At 39.3% G+C, this 23,724-nt stretch overlaps 2 protein-coding genes across 2 annotated transcripts; both read right to left on the reverse strand.

Moving 5' to 3' along the window:
• Positions 1-2,081: 2,081 nt before the first annotated feature.
• On the reverse strand, positions 2,082-14,590 carry cetp (cholesteryl ester transfer protein, plasma). Its single transcript, XM_026311791.1, has 17 exons — positions 13,114-14,590; positions 12,126-12,240; positions 11,915-12,046; positions 10,969-11,039; positions 10,513-10,600; positions 10,364-10,433; positions 10,139-10,199; positions 9,860-9,951; positions 9,350-9,449; positions 8,684-8,763; positions 8,407-8,457; positions 8,095-8,247; positions 5,781-5,848; positions 5,513-5,555; positions 2,801-2,870; positions 2,370-2,455; positions 2,082-2,268 (listed from the first exon to the last, which is right to left on the reverse strand). Exons 1-17 carry the CDS (start codon positions 13,247-13,249, stop codon positions 2,191-2,193), a joined length of 1,494 nt encoding a protein of 497 aa, XP_026167576.1. The 5' UTR covers positions 13,250-14,590; the 3' UTR covers positions 2,082-2,190.
• Positions 14,591-14,686: 96 nt separating this feature from the next.
• Positions 14,687-23,263, reverse strand: herpud1 (homocysteine-inducible, endoplasmic reticulum stress-inducible, ubiquitin-like domain member 1). The gene is made up of 8 exons (XM_026312326.2): positions 22,870-23,263; positions 21,832-21,909; positions 21,191-21,268; positions 19,336-19,541; positions 18,821-18,931; positions 18,312-18,683; positions 16,837-16,957; positions 14,687-16,604 (listed from the first exon to the last, which is right to left on the reverse strand). Exons 1-8 carry the CDS (start codon positions 23,020-23,022, stop codon positions 16,416-16,418), a joined length of 1,308 nt encoding a protein of 435 aa, XP_026168111.1. The 5' UTR covers positions 23,023-23,263; the 3' UTR covers positions 14,687-16,415.
• Between the last annotated feature and the right edge of the window lie 461 nt (positions 23,264-23,724).

Genomic DNA, 23,724 nt, shown 5'->3' on the forward strand with positions numbered 1-23,724 from the left:
CAGGGCTGGAATTCTTTCTTTCTGTCTTTAAGCCTAGAAGCCAAGCTCAAGCCCAAACATCCTGTGCTTGTACATCTTGTACAAGGACGAGTTGGAGTTTACATCGCAGAGCCTGAGGCCGTTGCTTCCAGTGCTGACACAGAGACAGGGGTGGTGAGAACAGAGAACATTCATTTCACTATATAAAAAAAATATATAGATCAATAAATAAAAATAGTCCAATACTGCCACCTGGTGACTGATAAACATTAGGGATTTCCTTCCTCTCCTCCCAAAATTGCCACAGCATATGAAGTCATAACATAAATGTCTCTTTTTGCAGTTGAGAGTTTACACCTGTTTGATACTGTTTTATTATTTATTACTTGTGATTATATCCTGATGCAAGACAGAGAGAACAAACATTTAGGGAAAGGTAGCACTGGTGTGAGTGGCAAAACACGGAAATTTAAAAAAGCGCAACAACAAAAGCAAAAACAGTTCAGATAATGGGAGGGATAGGGACACTTAACTGCTGCTATTTATTTAATTTGTGTGTGGTTAAGTGGTGGTTTTATCTTCTGTCAGAGAAGTCTAGTTATTTTTTTATTTAACTCCTTTTCCACCAAGGCAGTTCCAGGTCTGGTTCCAGGCCTGCAACATGTAAAGTGGAGTTTTCTTTTGACTGGGGGAGATAAACCTACTGTCCTGTTGACATATAGCTACTAGCGTTAAGAAAGTAAGTAAGTAAATTTTATTTATATAGCAGCTTTCACAGATAAAATCTCAAAGTGCTTTACAAAGTTCAGTAAAATAAATACAAAACAATAAAAACTTAAAATCTAATCAAAACACAACAAAGATGCAACCATGAGAGCCTGTTCAGCTAAAAACCTGTTTGAAAACTGCTGCTTTTTTAAAAGAATCAACAGAATCAGCCACACATAAACACAAGGGTTAGGGTGTTCCCTGAGATGTTTTCAAACAGGTTTTAGCAGATTTTGACCTGATGACGTCAAGGCTCTGGAGGAGCTGTAGGGGGTCAACAGGTCAGAGATTTCCTTACTGTGGTTGCAGGTTGCTTCAGTACACAGGGTTTATAACAGGTCTGCAGTAAGACCAGGTTGTGATCTGACCTGCTGAGCGGTGGTAAGGCAGTAGAAGCAGCCTCCTTGACGTTTGCATACAGCACAAGTGTTACCTTCTTTGGTAGGACAGTGTGAGGTAAGAGTCACATAGATCCTGGCAACAGTCCTGTGAATGACTTGACATGGAACATCAGTATTAGGTCTTGGTTGAATATAAACAAGTATGTTGATGATATGACTGATCTTCCTGGGAACATAATAAAGTCTGAGCCCAACGGCCAAAAGCTCAGTGTCCAAACAACATATTCTTTCTTTGACAGTAATATGACCAGGGTTACACCATCTCTTATTTAGTACAAATAAGGTCAGTCCTCCATCTTTTGTCTTGCCATTTGCCTCAGCATCTCTGTCTGCACGTACCAGGGTGAAGTCAGGCACATCCACACAGGAGTCTTCATTGTTTTTATTTAACCTGGTCTATATAAAATATATATATATAAAAACAAAAACAAAATAAATGCTTAACATTACATCACCTTCTTGCTGCACCGCTGTTCTAGTTGTTTTTCTGGAGTGGGACCTCTACGTCTGGTCAGGCATGCCCAAAGCAGCTACACAACTCTATAGGTAAAGCTGAATAATGACTTTGGAACATCCATGTTGTATTTGTTAGTTATAATGGTTTTCAATTTGGGTTTGAAACGTGAATGGTAAGTAGACTTCCTTCAGATACTAGCTCAGTCTGTGCCATTATTGTACATCTGTATAACACTGATCAGTGTTTAAAATACTGAGACAAACATCGCCTGTCTTTGCCATCAGCACCACATGTATTTTATTTAATACCCACTTCTATTAACTTTAAAGAAAAACAACATATTTTAGTAATCTGATTCAGTAAATAAATCCTGAATTTATTAATAATTTATGAAGTTTATCTCATACTATACAAACAGGAAAATTACTTAGTTTGTACTATATAATATATCTAAGCAAACTAAATGGAGGGTGAAAACAGCACATTTTACACATGTAAAAGTTGGCAAACATAACTGTGTTATCCGTCTGTAAATGGGCTATCATGCAGCTGATCCTGATCCTGGATGCATAACTGGATGAACATTTACTGCATTGTCTTCTTGAGGAACTCAACCAGGAGGTGATGAGGGAAACCAAAATCCATCTGTATCACCACAAAGCCCTGCAAATGGAAAGAAGGAAAGGAAGAAGTCACGCAAGAGCAGAAATACATCCCAAACAGGGCACGTGCCAAAAAGTGAAATAGTGACGAAGAACACTCACGTCCCGAGGAAGCACTTCAGGGTTAGAGATGTCAAATAAGTTGGTTCCCTGTTTGTCCAACAACCTGGTTAGCTCAACCTCCAGAACTGAAATACACATCACAGAAAACCATGTACACATTTGGCATAACTACTTTACTTCCAGAATCAGCAGGAGAGAAAGGAAATCCAGCAGATCAAGCTGATATATTAAAGAGTAAATATTTTAAAATACAATGGTGTTGCCTACTGAGGGAGTTACTAAGTACTTACTACGTTGTGTCCATAAATCTGTATTGTAATAGTTTATCATTAAAATGCTAATTTTATGCCAGACATTTTTGGAAAATGCTTTATAATGTTGTGGTCATTGATCAGAGTTTTAAACCAACTTGCACTTTATATGTATGCTGCTATGTAGACTGTCTCTGTATATGTGGCTTTGTCTCTTACCAGACAGGGCCTTGGGGATGCCTATCTTCCTCACAGCTTCTGTTATGAATTCCAGTTGCTCCTCATTTAGCTAGAAACAGGGGGAGAGGTGATTAAACAGACAATAAAATGTACTCTTCTGTTTTTATGATCAACTTTATTTTTCCATAAAGAGCATAACAACCCTCAATAATAAGAGGGTTGTTAGGATCTGCGCTGTAGTTCCTGAGAATCCAGTCCTCCTGCCAGAGTCTCCAGTTGTTCAACCAGAGTCTTCAGTTCCTCAACCCAAGTCTTCCATCCCTTAGCCCAAATCTTCCGTCCCTTAGCCCAAATCTTCCGTCCCTTAGCCCAAGTCTTCAGTCCACCAAGCCGAAAATCTTCATTCCGTCAGACAGAGTGTTCAGTACCCCCAAGAGTCTTCAGTTCCCCTGCCAGAGTCTTTGCCAAAGATGCATAACTGTCTTCGACTAAGTCTGTCCCTTCAGCAGCGTCTGCATGCTCTGCATGAGTTCTCTGCAACCGGATCTTTGTGTGCCGACGGTCAGGTCCCCACTCCTGTACTCTGGACCTCAGTGTGCCAATGCCTGTGTCTCCGCTGAGGTTCCTGCTCTTCTTTCAGCCTCAAATTCCAGTGGGTCGGTTGAGGTTACTGACACCAGTCCTTCAGCATTGGACTCCTTTAGATTCCTCCAGTGGGTCAGAAGATGTTACCAATGACACTCTGTCAGCTTCGGTTTCCTCCAGTGGGTTGGTTGAGGTTGCTGACACCAGGTTCAGGGTTCTTCAGTGGGTCAGATGCTGTTACTGATCCAACGCCTTCAGCTTCAGGTGGTTAATGGCACCAATGGCATTATTCCTATTCCTGCCCGTTTTTTGGCTGCCTCTACCAAGACCACGTTTAATCCTGCTTGCCTAAGGGGCCACCCCCCGGAAAAGCCCTGATTTCTGTTCTCCTGAGAAGATGTCCTCCCTAACACTCCTGATTGACTCAAGGTTTCTGCTTGCAAGAGAAGCCACTTTCCTGAGTTGTTTTCAGCTCAACAGAAGGGTCGCCCTCCGAATATGCTTTGGTTCGTGGCTTGCCAGCAGGGCCAATCTCCCAGTTTGTGTAGTCTCCCTGCACTCTCGCCCTCTGGAACCTGCCTCCTGATCCTTTCCACCTGCTCTGTTCTTCATGAACTCTTAGGCTGTCTGGAAACCAGCCCTTGAGGGGGTGGGTGCTGTTAGGATCTGCACTGTGTATCCTGTTTTGGGACTTGAAAGGACTTCCTGTTTGTGGTTTCTCCCTCAGTGTTTCTAGTTTCACGTTTTTGTTATTAGTGCTTGATTTATATTCAGCTGTGTCTTGTTAGTTCTCCTTGTGTGTGTGCCTGTGTATGTGTATGAGTAAGTGTGCGTTATGTTCCCGGTATGTTGCCATTGGCGTAGCGCTGATCTCTCAGTTTATGTTGTGTTGCATCGTTGGATGGGTTGCCTTCTCACCTGAAGTTTACCCAGTTATGCTTTAGAGTTGCTTTGGACTTTCTCACCTTTTGGATTCCACTCAGGTTGTACATTTCAGTTATCTTCAGACATCAGTGTTTGTGTTACCTGAGACACCTTTAGTATGTTTAATAAATGTGTTGAGTTCCTTTCTGTGTTGTCTGTGTCTAGTCTGCATCCCTGAACTCTGCCAATGCCCAAGTTGCAGTTTTAGTACCAATTTTAACTTTTTGGCAATGTTTTGGAGGATGCAAGGATTTGTCCCAGAAGTCTTATTGATGTTAATGCTGGTGAGACATATAATATGTAAAACTTCTGCAAGAGAATTTCAATCTCACATCCAAAGTACTGTCCTATGTTCTGAGGCTCTTTAGTGAAGTGCAGCTGCAGTTCAACTACATTTTTTTCTAACAGTTTTTTCGAATTATATTCTTGTTTAAAATCTTGTTGGAGGTTTGCTCTGGAAAGGAGAGGAATGAAGGTTAGCCACAGTAAAACAGAGTACATGTGTGTAAATGAGAGGGACTCAAGTAGAACGGTGAGGTTACAGGGAGTAGAGGTGAAGAAGGTGGAGGATTTTAAGTACCTAGGGTCAACAGTCCAGAGCAACGGAGAGTGTGGAAAAGAAGTGAAGAGACGTGTGCAGCAGGTTGGAACGGGTGGAGGAAAGTGTCAGGTGTGATGTGTGACAAAAGAGTGTCAGCAAGAATGAAAGGAAAGGTGGAGAAGACAGTGAGACCAGCAATGTTGTCTGGTTTAGAGACAGTGGCACTGAGAAAAAGACAGGAGGCAGAGCTGGAGGTAGCAGAGCTGAAGATGTTGAGGTTCTCTCTGGGAGTGACGAGGATGGATAGGATCAGGAATGAGTACATCAGAGGGACAGCTCATGTTAAATGTTTTGGAGAAAAAGCCAGGGAAGCCAGATTGAGGTGGTTTGGACATGTTCAGAGGAGGGACAGTGAATACATTGGTAAAAGGATGCTGAGGTTAGAGCTGCCAGGAAGGAGGCCTAGAGGAAGACCAAAGAGGAGGTTCTTGGATGTAGTGAAGGAGGACATGAGGATAGTTGGTGTGGGTGAGGAGGATACAGAGGATAGGGTTAAATGGAGGCAGATGATTCGCTGTGGAGACCCCTGAAGGGAGCAGCCGAAAGGAAAAGAAGAAGTTTTTTCAAATTATATTCTGGGGCACAAAAACTTTTTTCCAATACAAGGAAACTGCCAGTGAAATGAAATGAAAAAATCTTACCGGCTGATTTTGTAAGGGCAGCTCAGCTTGCAATACAGAGATCCTAGAGAGGAAGAAGGATCACTATCATACACCAAACACAAGACATGGATGAAGAACTGCAAATGGTATATTGGGGAATATAGAGAACTACATCCAGTGACTGCTTAAGTAAGTGATTCTGGCCTATAGCACATTGACACAGACCGAAGATGCTGTCATGAAACCAAACCTTTTTTAGAGGTCAGTTCAGAGCAAGTCTTAAAAAAATCAATAAAAAAAGTCTTACTCTGATGGGTTACCATGCAGGAAGAGTTTCTTGTCAGCATAGGAAGCTGTGACATCTATGACCACATCCTACACATAAAAAAGAATAAAGCATCACCCAAAGGCTTAACATGGACAGTGCAGCATGACACAGGCATAGTAACAGTAAATTCAATTATTTTTACTTTGTAACAAGGCATCAACTGTTCCACTAGTTAAAGCATGGGGTACAGCTGATGGTGTTATGTTTGAAGTATCATCATGACAATCTTTAAATTCACTATGTAGTAATAAACAGTAGAGCTATGTTATATATTGTCTATTATGACAATAGAACTACAGAAAAATGTCTCCATTTATTATAAAGATGTTTCTCTTCATGCCCTACAGTGCACATTTTTGTTTGTTTTTCACTCTCTTTAAAACAAGTATTTACATCCAATAATCGATACAGCATTGATCTGACAGGTTTCAGCTTTAATTTGAATAGGGTTACTTCTGTATATAAAGAACTGTGTTTGAGATAATGTATAGTCCTACTAACACATTTCTGATTTACAAAGCACATACAGGGAGGACCCACATGCAGACTCACAGGCAAGCAGGTGCAGTAAAGTAACGTTAATAAAAATGACAAAGGCTGACAAATTGTACAGTCAATCTGAGGTGAACACCAGACTAAAAGTAGAGAGGCCACAACAAGCAGGATCTGAAGGAGGCTGCGATGAAGGGAGAGCATCACCAGAAACAATACAGTCTGGTGATGTCAACAGTATAAGTCAAAGACCTTAGATGGAAGACTCTGGCTTTATTTTTACATAAAATGTTAAACATGATGAATCCCTAAATTTTAGGCACTACTGTATGTGTTAAAATCAAAATAGTCTCCCATGCACACAGTTCCATCTGCATTGGTGTAAACCTACTAAGGTTAAAAATGAGACTATAAAATGTACTATATAGTATTTTATTTCAAGTTGAATGTGCTGAAAAATCTGAAGAAGAAAAATATGTATCTATCCAAATCTAAATACTTCTGGATTATATTGTGACTGTGTGGTCAGGTCTCTTCCATTCAAATGCAACAGCAAGAGTTGCCCAGCAGATGTCACAGTTATGACAGTAACTAAACAGTTAACCATTGTCAGCATAACTGATAAACATGCAAATTCTAATCATCCATGTAAGCCATAGAAATGTGTATTTTTTTATACCTTAAGATGTGACTAAACTTTGTAGTAAATGATGGATTGGAGGTTAGAGGAAAACAGATGGTTAAGATCAGAGGTAAAGGCCTTTTTTAATCATAGATGCCTGATCCAAAGCAGTACAACGTTCACCTTCTGATGCACTAAAACGTTTTACTTAGGGAAAAATGATGTGTGAGTGTTTCAATGTGTGAAGCTGAGCCCTTTTTAAAATGAAAGCGATCTTTCACCAACTTCTGGGGATGCTTAGGAAAAATGTCGCATTGAACTTCATCTTTAACAACAATGGCTCTGAACTTTTTTTGTTCAGTATATGCCAGTGTTTAGTATGGCTTGGTCAAACATGATTTCCTTATTTCAACTTCATAGCCTGTGTAATAATCATACTGTGCAGACCTACTGACATACTGACAACCAGTTTTACTGTTAAAAAAATACAGATCAAATTGTTGTATTTTAAGGTGGGATATCAGTTTTTTTCTTGAACGTTGTGGTGACATTTATTAAAAAAATTTGACTACCTCACGTGATTTGACGTGATTCTGGATAAGCTAGCAGAAAATAAATGGATGGATAGATGAATCTCAGGTTTAGTACTAAAGTCAATCTTTCATCTATACCCTAATGATCTTACCACTATAAAATTGGTTAATGCATAAAAACTTGCATGTTTAAAACAAAAGATTTCTCCTATGGGGTTTAATCCTAGATTTTAGTTCATTGGAAACGCTAGTCTTTGCACTACATTCTTATTTGGCTGTCAGTTTACCTGTCATTACTGATTAACCTGACATTGATTATTTTAATTTTCAGTTTCAAAACACTCATTCACAAAAGTGTGTTACAACTGAGTAAGGCCAGTTTATTGTAACTGGTTTATTGTTTTTTCTAAAAATACATTTACTAGCATCACAATTTCCGATTGAAAAAAAAAATAAATATATGAATATGTGTTTTTAATAAAATAATATATATATTTTTTAAGTGCAACCTCTGTTTGGAAAGGAAACAGCAATGTGATGGAGAAATGTTATTTGGATGATCATGTTGAACAGGGCCACATTAAACCAATTTCCTTTCTGTTCCTACCAGATGATTGAGAATGTGTGTCACATGGTGGCGTAATACCGTTTGAAAGAAGAGTGTCAGTGTGTGTTGACTTCCACAGTGGAGCTGCCCGGAGGCTTGCGCCCAGACAGTGGTACCCAAGGTGGATGTGTTTAGGTGGGGAAGGGATGAACTCCATACTTTTAGCTCCGGAGAACCTGATTCAAATAGGCACTGAACACACGCACACACACACACACACACACACACACACACACACACACACACACACACGCACACACGCACACACACAAATGTGACAAATCTGACAGAGCTATACAGTATATGATTGTATTTTGAAGTGAGAAGGTATGCAGAGATTTTCAGCATTACCTTTCTAATAAATTCAGGCATGGCAGTAGAAAGACTTGTCTTGAAAAGTTCCTGAAATCACATTCATTATATAATGTAAGAGCTAAGACAGAGAACTAAGACATTACACAGCAACAATGCAACGTTCAACATCTGCGTTCATCTGCCAGTTGTCAGCAAAGCTGTAGGGGAACATCCAACGTTTAATGTATGCAGAGACATAAAGAGCATCAGTAATACTCTCTAAGCGCCATCAGTACCAGTTTTATCCACAAGATGTTGAAGGATATGTACTTACAGCGAGCTCTGTTCCAAAGATGTTGAGTTGGAAGCGGCCATCGTGGTGGGCAGCACTAAGCATAGGATTAAAGACCTGGTCTGGGGTTAAAACACAAAGTATTACCACACCACACAATAGTTAATGTACAACTACAACTATCATGTTTAAACCACAATGAGAAAAAAAGCATTTTGATAAATTAGACAGTGAACTAACTGTGTCGTTTGAAAATACAGTCCTGACACTGAGTTTCAGGGGATGCCGGCCTGAAAGTTGTGCGTATACAATGTCACTGAATGCACCAAATGGATTGCAATTTGGTGATAATGTTCTTGTTTTCCAAATATATCTGCACATGTAAATTACAGTATGAATAATGTCAGGGGAAGTTGAAACAAACAGTGGTTAATGCTAAGCGCAAAATAGGTGCAGAACTGTCTGCACTAAGTACACACTGTATCAAAGTCATAATGACAAGAGATCATTTCAATGCAACTCATAGTCTAGATAGAAAATAATGATCAAAATGTTTCCGTTTCTTATTTTTATTAATATCACTCCTAGAATATAAGCCAACAGTGGTTTTGATACATGTAATTTCATAGAAAATTTACTAATCTACTTTCTATTCTACTGCACCTGCACATACAGATTTTTATAGAAACACGCAATGTCACTGCTGACCTGACACCCAAAAGTAGAGCATCCTGTTCTCAGTGAGCTGATCAGGGTGGTAAACAGAGTCGCTGATGACAGTCGAAGTGTTCTTGTAGTTCGTCAGCCCCTGGAAGGTTTATACAAGAGAGAGGTTAAGAAGTGAACAGTATGAGTGAATCCATTTGGTTTAAACAGCTGTACCAAAGTTATGTATTATAGCTCACCATAAGCATGACATACTGAGGAAAATAAGAGATTCCTTGGAATGTGAGGTGTGCATTGGGCTCTTGCTAAATAATGATCCATTTCTAGAAAGAGGATATGTTTGTCTTGGTTGGTGGAGAAAAGGTCTGTGCTGGGAGTGTGGTGTGAAAGTGCAAGACTTTTTTGTGCTTTTTTTTAATCTATTCAGTTTGAGTTTTTTATTTGCTTTATCTTTTCTGATGATTGAGGAAAATCTAAATAATTACTTTTAAAAGTAGTATTAAAACTGAAAGATATGATTGTTTATGTACTGTATATACAGGGATTATTTACCTTGTGGTATGATTCTATGTAGTTAGCAGTGATGGTAGGAGGAGCAGTTATACTAATATCCACAATGATGTCTCCATCACTGAGGAAGTTCTCTGGAAAGACACACATACATGCACACTGATGTTCAGAGACATCCAAGGTTGGATGAGATAAAGAACCGAATTGATTAGATGAATGTGTTTTATGTATTTCCACAAATCATCAAATGTCTGGATACCAAAAAATCCAACTTTCCTTAGGATTTAAACATATAACCAATACAGAAACACACGCATGTACCTGCTGTGTCTTGTATGAAGTCAGCCAGAATATTTGCCACCTTGTTGATCTCCTTGCAAATCTACATTTGAGAACACACTCATCATTGTTGGACTATTACTATTACTCTACAAAAAGACATGAAAAGGTTTGTTGTGATTCAATTCAGCATTTACACTCAATGCCAGGCTGAAGCCTGATGAGTCAAAGGTAAGTTCTGTCTCTTTTGCTGTCCTTTGTCCTCACCTGTCCTTTGACGACCAGTTTGACAGTGAAGGTGATGAAGTCAGTGAAGAGCTTCTTCAGCCAGTTCGGTCTGTCCAACAACACGCATTAGCAGTTATTTGTTCAAGTTCTGCTATCGACACTCCATCAGGTTGATATTTGTAACTTACTCTTTGTCTCCTTGCAGATGCAGATGGAGCTTGTGAAAGTTCAGATAACAGTCAGATGTGTCCGCTGCTACCTTCCCATCGCCACAGTCTGACAGAGGTGAGAGTCAGACATGAGAGAGGTAAAAACAGCCAGGAAAATATTTAAGGTAAGATGTATATATATCACTAGTTTGAACTACGTTCTAAAGGAGCACTTGTATAGCAAATTGTATTTGTTGTGGGTTTTTTGTTTTGTTTTTTTTGCCAGGGGGAAACATGTCTTCACCTGGAGATTATGGTATTAAATATAAAGTACATTAATATATTAAATGATCAGACATACTGAGCTGATCATTTAATACTAGGCCAGTACTCAGTGGTGAGTACTGGCCTAGTTCAGATGCTTTTTGCAGAAGTTCAAATTTCTCTCAATTCTTAGTCTCTATGAACATGTACAAAATAAGGTACTGCACTTACAAAGTTTGGGGTTGATTCCAAGATCAATCTGAGACTCAACTTCAAAGTCAACTGAATGTGCAATGTCGACACTGGATGAAAAAGAAATACAAATGAAATACACATCAATGTACCATCAGCTGCTGGGAACATTTTCTGGTACAGTAAGTCCAGCATTATACAGATCTGACTGGGGACTGTGTTTAGGAATACCAATGGCAGCTTGTAAATTTGTAAAAGTGAAGAAGACTTGCAGCTCATAAGCATGCATCAGATGAGTCAGTAAATGTTTCAAATTCATTCATTGTACAGATGTAATTGTGCGTATCTGGACACATGAAAGTTTGAGTAGCAGAGAGAGCTTTGTTTAATATGACAGTATGAAATGTAACCTATAAATTGTTATTCAAAGTTCCTTAAAATATATACTTTAAAAAAAATTTAACTCAAGTTTATAAAAACTTTCACCTATTGATTAATGTGCAGCAGTTGTCACATTCCGTGTATTGTTTTTCATTTGTTTACTGGTAATGATACTGGAAGATTGGACTGGTCACAGGAGATTGTGCCAGGACAGCACTGGAACTGACCGACTCTTCTGTTCATTACTGTAACCATGATAACAACTATGATCTTTTTCTACCCCTAACCAGGTAGTTAGTGCACCTAAACTTTATGTGATGGATTTCTTTAACCACAGTCGTGTTAATGAAGGAGAGGGCAAGTGGTACTTTTTCACTTGTCCCACCCGAATATATTACTGCCAGTCTGGGCATCGAACTGGGTTGCCATTGTAATTGTGTGTTGATGAAAGTTTCCATGATGACAAAGGTCCAGTAAGTTTGCCAATGTGGAATGTTGTTGATTTGGCAGAATTGTTGCCCGTCTGCATGGGAGTGGTATGTCTATAGATACTCCAGTGGGCCATATCAAAGGGTAGGGACAAACACAGGCTAGTCACACTCACAGCCAGCTGCCATATCCATACTGGATGGTTCCTTTGAAGATCGCAGAAACATTGCTTATTTCCATGGCAACGCCTTCTCCTGGACGCAGCTCAAACGCGCTCTGACCAATCGACAGGTTGTGAATCTCCAAACTGGATGGGTCAGTAGAGAAAATTTACAGTACATGTTGTGCATTTATCACTGTATGCATATGTGTGTGTGTCCACTCACTTCTCCAAGCCATATACGACTTTGCCTATAAAAAGCAATGACTTTTCTCCCTTCATACTTGGGTATCTGGCATGTTGGAAGGCTGCTTCAATCACTTTGGTGGTTTTCTCGTTCACTGCCGAAAACACACAAACATGGCTAAATACACTTAAACACAGATACAAATGCACACACCATTTACATGATTCATCTGTATATCATATCTAAATCCATCCATCCATTATCTATACCTGCCTATTCCTAACCAGGGTCACAGGGATCTGCTGGAGCCTATCCCAGCACTCTTTGGGTGAAAGGCAGGGGTACACCCTGGACAGGTCACCAGTCCATCACAGGGCCACATAGAGACAAACAACCTCACACACTCACACTCACTCCTATGGGCAATTTAGAGTCACCAATCAACCTGACATACATGTTTTTGGACTGTGGGAGGAAACCAGAGTACCTGGAGAAAACCCACACAAGCACAGGGAGAACATGCAAACTCCACACAGAAAGGCCAGGTTGCGAACCCAGGACCTTCTTGCTGTGAGGCAACAATGCTAACCACTCATCCACCATGCTGCTCCATATCTAAATCAAAAGCACCAATTAAACAGGGAAAACAAGTTAATCCACTGGATTGTAAAAATACAATGAAGATAACACTGTACTTTACAATAATTTCATACTAACACTGGATTAAAGTCTGCTGAATTTTCTCTTAGATGAATGGAAACAGATGAGATCAGGTTACAGACAAAAGAGAATTACTTAAACACTATATTGTCTCATAAAAAATAAGCGGAAGGAAGACATTGTTTGAACATGCATGAGGGAATGTTTTGATTTTGAGAATGGCTATTGCTAGTGTGAAATCCATGATGAAATCAGAATCACAGAACTTTTGGCAGCTTATTGAACAAAAACTGTGAAATAGAAATTGAAGGCATTATGTTGATGAATGAAGTCCTAAATACAAAAATCAGGACAAAATTCCACTCACACACAACAGCAGCAGGGTAGGTGAGCCGGCAGACGATTCCGGTAAATCTGTAGGCTGAAGCAGGGTCCGGGAGGCAGCCATGGCACACAGTAAACACGGCTAGGAGCAGCAGCGGTAGGATAACAGCATGAGGCATTGTGGATGTGGAAAGTTGACAGCTCTGTTGGCTGGTTGAGGATTTTAACCTTGTGGATTGTTTGCAGTTCACTGTACGACAATAAGGTTTTTTTGTGATGCAACTGCCTCACTGCATAGCGGGGTAAAGTTACACAACCTTAATCAGTGGACTCCTGTGTTCTCTGGAACAATAGCTTATCTCACTGATGCCTGACTTTAAAATTGTTAATTTTTTTGGTCCCCTTTAAATTCAAAGTCCCATGATCGGTGGCTGCTCTGCTCTCACACATATGTAACTATGATTTTAAAAAATTCAGCCAGCCTTTTTGGATTTCCATTGATCTTACCACTACACTACAAGGTACTAACCTTGTGTTTTCCACTTACAGACAGGACTTTGTGTACTAGAACTAGGTAGTGGGATACCCTGTTCTTCATTGAAACACTGATGTATGACTTGGGTGATTAACGCTCGATCAAAGAACAAACAGCAACCCCCCTTAAAGTAAACTGGTCAAAGTACAACTTTTCTGTGATGTGGATTCTACAGCAGCAACTTTAACTATTCATACGAAATAAAAAAATTACAAACCTATTCAGGTAAAATACACACATTTAATGTTAAAACAAAGAACCTGCTTTTTCAGTATACAGCTTGCAGTAAGCAAATTAATACATTATAAAAATAGCCACAATGCTGAATGGATGCAGAATGTAGAAATGTTATATCTCATTTGGTAGATTTCTGGCACTTCAGGCTTTAAATTTAATGAAAGTCTTGTTTTAACAAGATGTGTACATACCCCACAAAAATGTCTTTAAAACACTAAATCCACTCACAGAATAAACTTAAGTTGGAGATGAGCGTGGTTGAAAGATGAGTACAATTTAGGTCTGTCCTAACAAGTCTAAAATTATTCCACTCTGCAGAATAGGTGAAAAAACATTACTGTGTACAGGTGTAGAGTTCTCTTGACAAAGACTCACAATTGCTGGCTCACAGTGAAACTACACATGAGGCTGACTGTAACCTGAACTAGTCATTCCCTAGTGGTGATTCCTTTAGAGAATAATGAGTTCACTGAGTCTCCCAGCTGAATGAGTGGGGCTTGGCCTGAGGGCATAGAGGGCAGAAAAGAGGAAATGGAGAGGTACATGAGGACACTCAAAGTAGCTGGGCTGCAGGTAATAACAAAGGAGGTTACTCAAGTATACAGCTATACGTTATCACAGTACCACTAGAATCTAACTGCAACCATTTATGAATAATTACTATATAAATTAACTCTTTCAAAACTCTGTTTTTGCAAATACTACACAAATTCATATAAAACATCCTGCATAAGTGCGATCAGGCTGTTAGTACTTTTTAAACATGGTCAGTAAACACTGGCTGTACTCTGTAATAAAATCAGTAGAAACTATGTCCTAACAAACCACTCGGGAAACAAGTTGGAACCATTAAAATGAAGAACATTTATTGATTATTTCAAGTCTCCTCATTATACATTTCATTCTGCAGCATCCATCAATAAACATTGCTCATAGAAACCACTATACCTAACGTCACTGTCATTCTCCAAAGTAACTGAGAGTGCAAATCCTACAGGAGAGGCTAATGCAATACACAAAATGTCCTGGGTTACAGGAAAAAGGGAGTGATATTCGCCTATATGCATAAAGGTGTAATACACTCCTTTTACAGTCACAGTGTTGAGAAAGATAGTAAAACCCATCTTTTCCATTTTATGCTGTGACAGTTCTCAGTCAGCGTGACTGACATGTTTTGTTTTAGTGGCATTATAAACTTGATTCGAAATTTAAACTTAGAATTTTCAACTTATTTACAGACAAAAAAAACTCATAACCCTCCTATATGTAAAGAAGCTTGCATAATTTACATGTAAAGTGCTTAGTGTACATATATTTACAACACATATATTTGGAAGCCAAGAAAGGCAATCATGATTTGTTTTTTTATGGCAACTAAAAATGAACATCCTGTACTGAATAATTAATGTTAACGTGGAAATAATAGCACTAAAATTGATTTTTAATGACTGTCTGAATTTAGTTGGGTTAAATGATTTTCTTTTAACTAAATCATCAACTTGACAACATGAATTTGCACCTTGAAAGTGTGCAACTGAATTAAAGCAACCTGAATATAGTTGTGAAAAAGAAAAAGAAAAAGAAAAAAAAAAAAAAAGTTTTGGAAACTCAAAATGTTCCCCTGGAAGTGTCAGATGAGGATACTCAATAATATGTAAACTCATATTATTATCAAATACATAATAGTTTTTAGTGCTATAAAATCAGCTGAACACCCTTTGGCCTCTCTTCGCTTACAAACTGTCTGAGAGTGAAAAACTTTAATCAAACAGTCTCTATGCATGGACTGTTTGTACTGGAGAAAACAGATGTGCTCTTGGTGAAACAGAATTCTGATTCAGTTGGCCATAATAGATGGAGTACTGTTAACTTTAAATGAACATGGATCAAGTGTAACAGTATTGATCTGGATCATATTCTTCATTATGAAAGCTCAGGCAACCTGATTTTATGGGTAAGGGTCTGGAAAGCTTGTTTCCATGAATTTTCTTAAATCAAGAATAAATTAAACAGTCTAACTGTGCCACTAAAATCAAGTTCTGTGCATGCTTTAAATCTTCTTTAATTCTATGATTTTTGGATTGGGATACATAGATTTTTCCAATAAGGGGGAAATGCAGAAAGCCCATACTTGAAAGATATTATTACTGAAAAATGACTTTCAGTTATAATAATAAACCCTGATTTGCTCCACCAGAGAACTCTTAGCTAACTTGCTGGTCCCCACATCCAAATACTAACTACTGGTTTACTAACTAAGTCATCCTGGTAACTGGTAACTTGTCTCACATGGTCTTGTGACCCTGAAAAAAAAAAAATGATTCTGAGTCTGGCACTGCTTTCACTTTGCTGGTGTTTAACTTTGAGCAATGTAACAAACCATTTCTTAGCCCTAATGTCCAAGACTCTGCTGGGGATTCCAAGTTACTCCTGATATATGTACAATGCCATGGTTTTTGATTTCTTCTTGAGCTGACAGCTCTGCATAGCTTCCTTGTCCTTACACTCACATTTCACAGATAACTGTGATCCACTGAAAAATAAGAGTCTGCTGCATTGTCTGTCTTAGTTAATCAGTTAGCCATCCCCTGGGGAATGTCAGGTATGAGAGAGGAGAAGAAAGTTTTGAAGAAAGTCCAAGCCGTCCACATGACTGATAGACTGTGAGGAGGAACTAAAACTGCTGTCATTGGTCCTTGTCCATCAGAGCCGTCTGCAGCAGCAGGAGGTTCCTCCCTCGGTCTGTCTGCGAGCTCATCAGCCTGAACAGACAGGACACAATATCATCAGAAAACAATTATATTTGGCAATGAGCTTTGAAAGAAGTTAATTTAGTTGTACAGTCAGTGGATGACATCACACAGTGGTAGTGTAGTATTAAAAGAAAACATTTCTGACTACATGCAGACTCAAACAGATATGATAATGAAAATGGCACACTGAGTTACAAAACTTTAGTTAAAGTGTATCAGATAAAATAACGTGGCTTCTTACTGGATTTAGGTTTGGGTTCCTGTTAATGTTCTGCTGGTTGTGCTGGACTTCATCGGGCTGCAGCTGGTTGGGTGCTTGAACCTGAACTCGCCTTCTGAAGGGAAACCAACCAGCAGTGTGCCTGTGGAGGAGAAAAAACAGGAGACAAGTGAATGGGGTTTGCAGGCACTCTAATGGTAAAGGCACATATCAGCTTTTGGGACAGCATCCAAAAAATATGCATGTTTGGGGTTTGGTAGTGAATACATGTCTCCCGGTCTCCCACTGATGTGTTTTTAATGTTTGTTTTTTTCAACAATGCAGAAGACTGTACGCCAAAACAACTATGCACAAGGACAGTTTCTTTCCCCATACCATCCCACTGATGAACACTAGTACACAAAGTCCCTGTGAACAACCCCCAGTGCGATACCTGTCCAAGTGCAGTAACTGTAATGGGTGCAATAACTGTGAATAACAAATGCAAATATTGTCTAATCTATGTACATATTTGTGAACTGTTGTGTCAAGCACAATAAGAGTCACTGTACTGGAGTCAAATTCCTTGTATGTCCAACATACTTGGACACACCTGATCCTGATTATTATGTGTCTCTTTCATTCTGAGTGAAGAAATCTTTACATGCTGTGTCGAACCACATTTGCTTCTTCATTGTCTTAAGCCTTTTGAATACAGATTGCAATTTGCATTAGATCTAGTTCGACCAGTTTTTGCCTTCTTGGAAACACTGTCAAAGTCGTTGCATGAACACAGAACATAACGCTCTTGCTTTTTTTGCTAGTGACAAGTGCACACTCACACATGATGATAACAATGTTGATGTAGAGCAGACTACCTGTAAAAAGCTAATGTGATTTTATTTCCTTCAATATTACTTACCTTGCAAAAACTGCATTTAAAGTGAGTGTTTGGCAGCTCTTTATGCAACCAGTACTGCATACTGAGACACACTCACTGTGTGATTAAATGTGTAATTGTTTAAAGCCAATTACTCTCCCAAAGCTTCAGATCTGGTCAGACAAGTTTAAATATCAGCTTGTAATGGTACAGAATTGCATTTGTTCAAGGCCATGATTAAGTGCTGTGAACATACAGTGTTTAAAATCCAGACATACATCTCTATCAATTTAAAAAGCACAAGATAGCCCAGGATCTTTGGCAAGCAGCTTTGTGAATGAACGGAAGTATTTTTCTTTTTGTTTCACAGTTGAATGTACTACAGGGTTAAGAGGTCATTTCAATGAAACTTTGTGATCTATGAACGAGAGATGACAGCATAAAACTAGTTCTAGTACCTCACAGGAAAACAGTGTCAGGCATCTGAAAACTGAACTAAAGAAAAAAAAAAAAAAAAAAAAAAAAGTCCTGCTCCAAACTGAGCTAAGTAAGTGAAGTAGCTCTTAGAGTTAGCAACAACACAGTGAAGCTGTTCAGCTAAGGGTTCGTAGTTATTAAAGCTGAACACAGTACTTACAGGTACATGAGGAGGAGGGTGCTCATCACCAGCAGAAAGCGACTCAGGTTGGAGTTGAAGTACACAATCATGAGCAGAACACCAAATCTCGCAGCAGAATACACCCAGTCCAGCCAATCATGTTCCATATCTTCCTCATCTTCCATTACAGGCCCACCCTGCGCGTTCATCTGCATGTTCTGGTTGACCTGCGCAGGGTTGATGAAAGCAGCATCCTGGGCTGCGTTCTGATTCACTGCCAGGTTGTTGATAGGGTTCTGATTCGCTAAGGGTGCTGGAACTGGTACCTGGTGGGCAGGAACAGGAGGGTACTGGCCAATGTTTGTAGCTGCTGCAGAGGTGGCAGTGCCTGCTGCTGCCAAAGCTGCGTGGCTGTTGGTAGAAAACATAACTAGTCACACAAAGCCATCCATGTTCAAGTAGTGAGAGTCCAACACAATGAGTTTCTGAAAGGAACGATTCACAAAAACAGAAAATCATGAATTAGAAACAATTAAATAAAAACTCACTATTGCATGTAATATTGTCTAGCGTAGACATGCTGGAGCCACAGCAGCTGCTGAGGACTGTAGAGGGAGAAGGTAGGAAAGGCTGGCTGGGTTATCTGCGGTGCTCCAGGCCTACAGTGGAAAGATTACAGAGAGAATCTGTTCAACACTGTATCCTACACTGCATCCAAATATGAAGTGCAAGAAATCTAGAAAAAGTGTACACAGGAACAATAATACTAATTTGTTTACATATATGATTTTGGGTAATTGCATTTTTAAAATTTCAGACATCTTAATAGAGGCAGATCACGATGTTTTTCAATATTGGTTTGACAGACCCTCTTTCATTTCCTCTAGCCAAATTAATTTGACCATATGCAGTGAAGGTTTGAAAATAACATACACTCACTATTGGAGTGCTTAAGTAACTGTATTATTAGCTAGTATGTCTAAGATAACGATAACGATAAAATGGATAACAAACAGTCATACTGTTAAAACCTATTTCTGGTCATGTGGAGCTTATGACTTACATTGCAGCAGCAGGCCATGCAGGAACGCCTGGTAGAGATAGTGGGGTTTGTGTGTCAACTGGAGGAGCAGCTGAAATTGAAGAGGTCAACCTCCTCTGCCTCAGCTCTGGTGTACTTGGAGTGTGGACTGTGGAAGGGCTGCTGGGTGAAGCAGAGGATGCTATGGGCCTTGGACTGGAAGGATGCAGCTGTTCTGTCTCTTTTATCTGTAAAGATCAGAAAAGTTTGAAACTTTAAAAATGTGGCAGTTGCTTTAGAGTCAATACAAGGGATGTCAACAAGCAATCAATTAATAGCTGTTAGTTTACTGGTTTTAAAAATATTAACCAAAAGTACAGAAAATAAGGATGTGCGTTATTAGCCTTCAGCAAATCTATTATTGTTTGCTCTAGTACCAGGTTACACTACCCATGAAAGTTAATGGCAGTGTGGCCTTCTGTGCTTACTGTGGCAGTTGTGTTAATGGACTGGTCTGGTTTAGCTAGATAGGTTCAGGCTAACAACAAAGTACCATCTTCAACAGAAACAAAACAGCTGCTTTGACAAAACTGGTCAGTTTGACAATATAAATGTGACAGTATCTGCACATTGTATGTCGCAACATAAGTCACTCCCATATATTATCTTATATTAAAATCAGTAAAACCAGTTTGCCGCTGGGAGGTTTGTTTGCTAATGTTACAGGTTATTTACTGAAGGCTGCCACCTGTTGGAAAAATCTATTTTGATGTTTTGCTGAATTATTTCAAGCAGAGGACACTTTAAAGCATTGTGAAACTACAGTGAGTTATTTTCAGCTGCACTTTTGATCTCGCAACCGTAGCTGAGGTGTGAAGGATAACCACTGAAGTGAAACAGTTCCACTCTATGATGTGAAGATAATGAGGGAGGAAGTTAAGAAGTGCACCTGTTAGTCTTCAAACAAAAACTGTTACTTGGAACTTCACCACACTTATGTGGAGCTGGCACTTGCCTAACACTGTATGCAACATTTTGTGTTTCCTAAAAAGTATTTTGATTTCATTAAAAAAAAAGTTAAGTTGTCCTAAAAGGACAATTTAAAGAGAAAAACTTTATTTCTCATTAAATAAGTCGGACGAATGTCTAAAACTGAACCTTAAGAGTCAATAAGTATCTATAAAAGCACATGATGTAAATACTAGACAGTTAACTGATCACACCAGATATATTATCTTTGATTAAATGCAGCAAAACACAACATTATATGATTGAAGGTCTTATAACTTTAAAATATTTGTGTGCTTTAAATTAAACTTAGAAAAAGAGGCTTTTTCATCCACCCAGTAATAATATCTGAAACAAACAATGGAAATATGGTGCTCACTGGAGCACAAACTGAAACAACCTGTTCTGCTTATCTGGTGTCACAATTTAAATTAAAAAGAACAGGAACTGCTCAGGCAAAATTTAGCCAGCAGAATCTAGGATACATATGAAGAAATTAAGGTTTTAAAGCAATGATGATGATTTTGACATGAAATTGGATTTTGGGACTTAAGAAGGAAATGAGCAGCATGACTTCACAAAATATTTGTATAATAACAAAAAATAGGACTTGTTTAAGTCTTATATTTTGACCTCCTAACCATTCAGAAAGAGGATTAACTTGAAGCACAATCTTTTACCAACACTGACAGCTTGAAATCATCTGTGATCTAAAGTTGATTCCTTAATTGGATTCTATTGTTGATACGACAACTAAATCTGCATTAGGATGTGGATGTTCACAGTTCAAAACGTATCAGATTACTGTTGGAAATCTCTCATGTTGATGAGAGCCCTCTGTTCAGTTAGTGACACCATCCCCAGCTAGGGGGTAAAAACAATTTCTCACCTTAGTTCTAGCTCCAGATGGTCCTTGAGTTGGATCTGCAGAAGCACACACCAAGTGCAGCACAGGAACAGAGTCTGTCTGAGAAAGGTTAAAAAAACAAAAAAAAAACACACACAGTGGTAAGAAATCCCTACCACTAATAGTAAATACATATGGGACAGGGACAACAGGGGATGATGTAGTATGAGTCCATCCAGTGACAGCAAATTCACAGTCAGTCTGACAATAACATATTTTTGGCAATGTGTCTTACTATGATTACTACACAGCGCCATAAACCCTTCTTCATAGTCTTTTCTATCCTCAAAATAGTAGAGCACAGAGGAGAATGTTACGACACAGTTTTATTGCGGAAGCGCTCTGAAGATGGTGACTGACTAACGCAGCTTCTCCATCTCATCTGCAGGAATATAAATGTCTACTGGGATTTGCACACAAAAAAAACACAGACCATGGAAAACCATATACTTTACTGGCCTGATAATGCACAACAACCCACTCACAGGCCACAGAAATCCTTTGTGGGCATTTATTATGAGATCAAATGTTGATGCAAAACAAACAGGCCTGATTTAATCTCTCCAACCAGTTTGTTGCCAATATAACCAGCTGCTTAAAGACAAACATACTCTCACACATACCTGTTTTAAGATATCATTAATATGTAGGTGGTCAGGCAGCAGTTTACCAGCGTAGATCAGTTTCTGGTCACTCACAGCCTGAAAAAAAAGTAAACGAGGAGATTCCATCAGAAATTCTATCGGTTAGCTGTTTGTTTCAGGTGATGTTTCTGCAGCTGCCAGCACCTGAGTGAAAAAATTCTCGATTGGTGGAAAAATAAAATGTAATTATGTGGCAAAATCTCAGAATGTTTTCAGTGTAAAGGAAGAATTATACTGTGGTATATAAAGAAACGTATGGAATAATTAGGAAAAAACAATATTCACCACACTGCTGCGTAAGATTTTCAGATGACATTTGCTGTTTTACATTTCAGTTTACTTGTAACACATACTGATGTTGAATGTGTATGTGCAACTGTGTGTTTAACTTGTGCACTTTGTAATGCCTGGTTTATTAGAAGGGCTATTTAACGGATTGTATTTGTCTCAATTGTGTCTTCATGTGTTCTGACCACAGCTGAATTAACACTAGTGGCTCCGCCTTGTCTCTGTAAAAGCACATGGCTAAATGACAGGTGTTTGATCAGTAACCATTCATTTTAACTGCTGCTCTAAAACCTGGATTTTCACATAGATTTTCAGGACACTTTCTGAATCGCCGTCTGACAGCTGTATTGTGCCGCCTTCGTTGAAACTACGGTTGCGATACAATAATGAAATAGTTCTTAAATCAACACTATTATCTAAAAGGTTATTAGTGGCAAAGTCACCCAGATACATCTAAGACTAGACCGCAGTTGTAACGTTACATGCGACTGTACTGTGATTTTCACCCAAGTAATGTTAGCCAGTTTCTATGCGTTTGTAGAGACGAAAATGATCTACTAAAACCCTTCGTACGTTATGTTCAGGTTTTATGTCAACACGCACGCGCACGCGCGCACACACACCGTGCCAGACAGCTGTTAACTGGCAGCTGGATCATGTCATCACATTCCGTAACAGCCTCACGAGCTCGGATGGCTAACATTAGCCTGATAACTTGTAAAAACTCACCGGTCTGGTGGGGTACACAGTGGACAAACGCGTTTTTAGGTCCTTCACAGTCCAGTTGAGATGGACGCCTTCGACTACTTGGTCCTCCTGGGCACAGTTGGGCGTCTTTATGAGAAGCGTAACCGTTTTCTCTTGAGAATCTCCCACATCCATTTTCACTCTTTTACTCGTCGTAACGTTCGTCTCGCGCTTAAAATGACACCGTTTGCTGACTAAACTGGCACTCGTCAAAATAAGAAGAGTCCCAAGACCGCCAGGGGTCAAGAAAAGCAACGCAAACTGTCTAGTTGAGAGAGAAACCTGAGTAACTCCACTGTATCTAGAAGTGTCTTTGCTGCCTGTGACATATGGGACTTTTAGCGAGGAGGAAGGTTGTTTCCAAACACACGGTGGCCACTGCTGATTGGTTGAATCCGCTCGTTTTCAGACGTGGAGCCTCGGAGAATCGTCGCCCTCTGCGCAAGCGCAATTGGTAGTCAGTGATTTCAAAGATCGTTTATTTAGCCATGCATTACGTGAGGTCGCTCACTCTAGTCCCATTTTTCCGGCTGTACAAAACCAAAGACACAAGAAAACCGGGACTGTATGAAATAACTAGCTCATGTTAGTCATTGCATTAGCGGCAAAGCTGGTAAGGAATAAAACGCAGTGGAACATTGTTTTCCCATGGGTAACATGTTCCAAAACGGTGCTCCATAGCAATGTTTCCTCATAATCTTTTAGATATATAACGTTACAACTGTTTAGTGCCGTTGATCTTTGCGGTTCATGGAAACGAGTTCAGAGTGAGAGATCTTTTCTTTTTGACTCTTTTCTCTGACAACAAAACTTCATGTACTGAAGTTGCATCAGTCT

The sequence above is a fragment of the Mastacembelus armatus genome, chromosome 6, assembly GCF_900324485.2.
Source record: "Mastacembelus armatus chromosome 6, fMasArm1.2, whole genome shotgun sequence".
Classification (NCBI taxonomy): domain Eukaryota; kingdom Metazoa; phylum Chordata; class Actinopteri; order Synbranchiformes; family Mastacembelidae; genus Mastacembelus; species Mastacembelus armatus.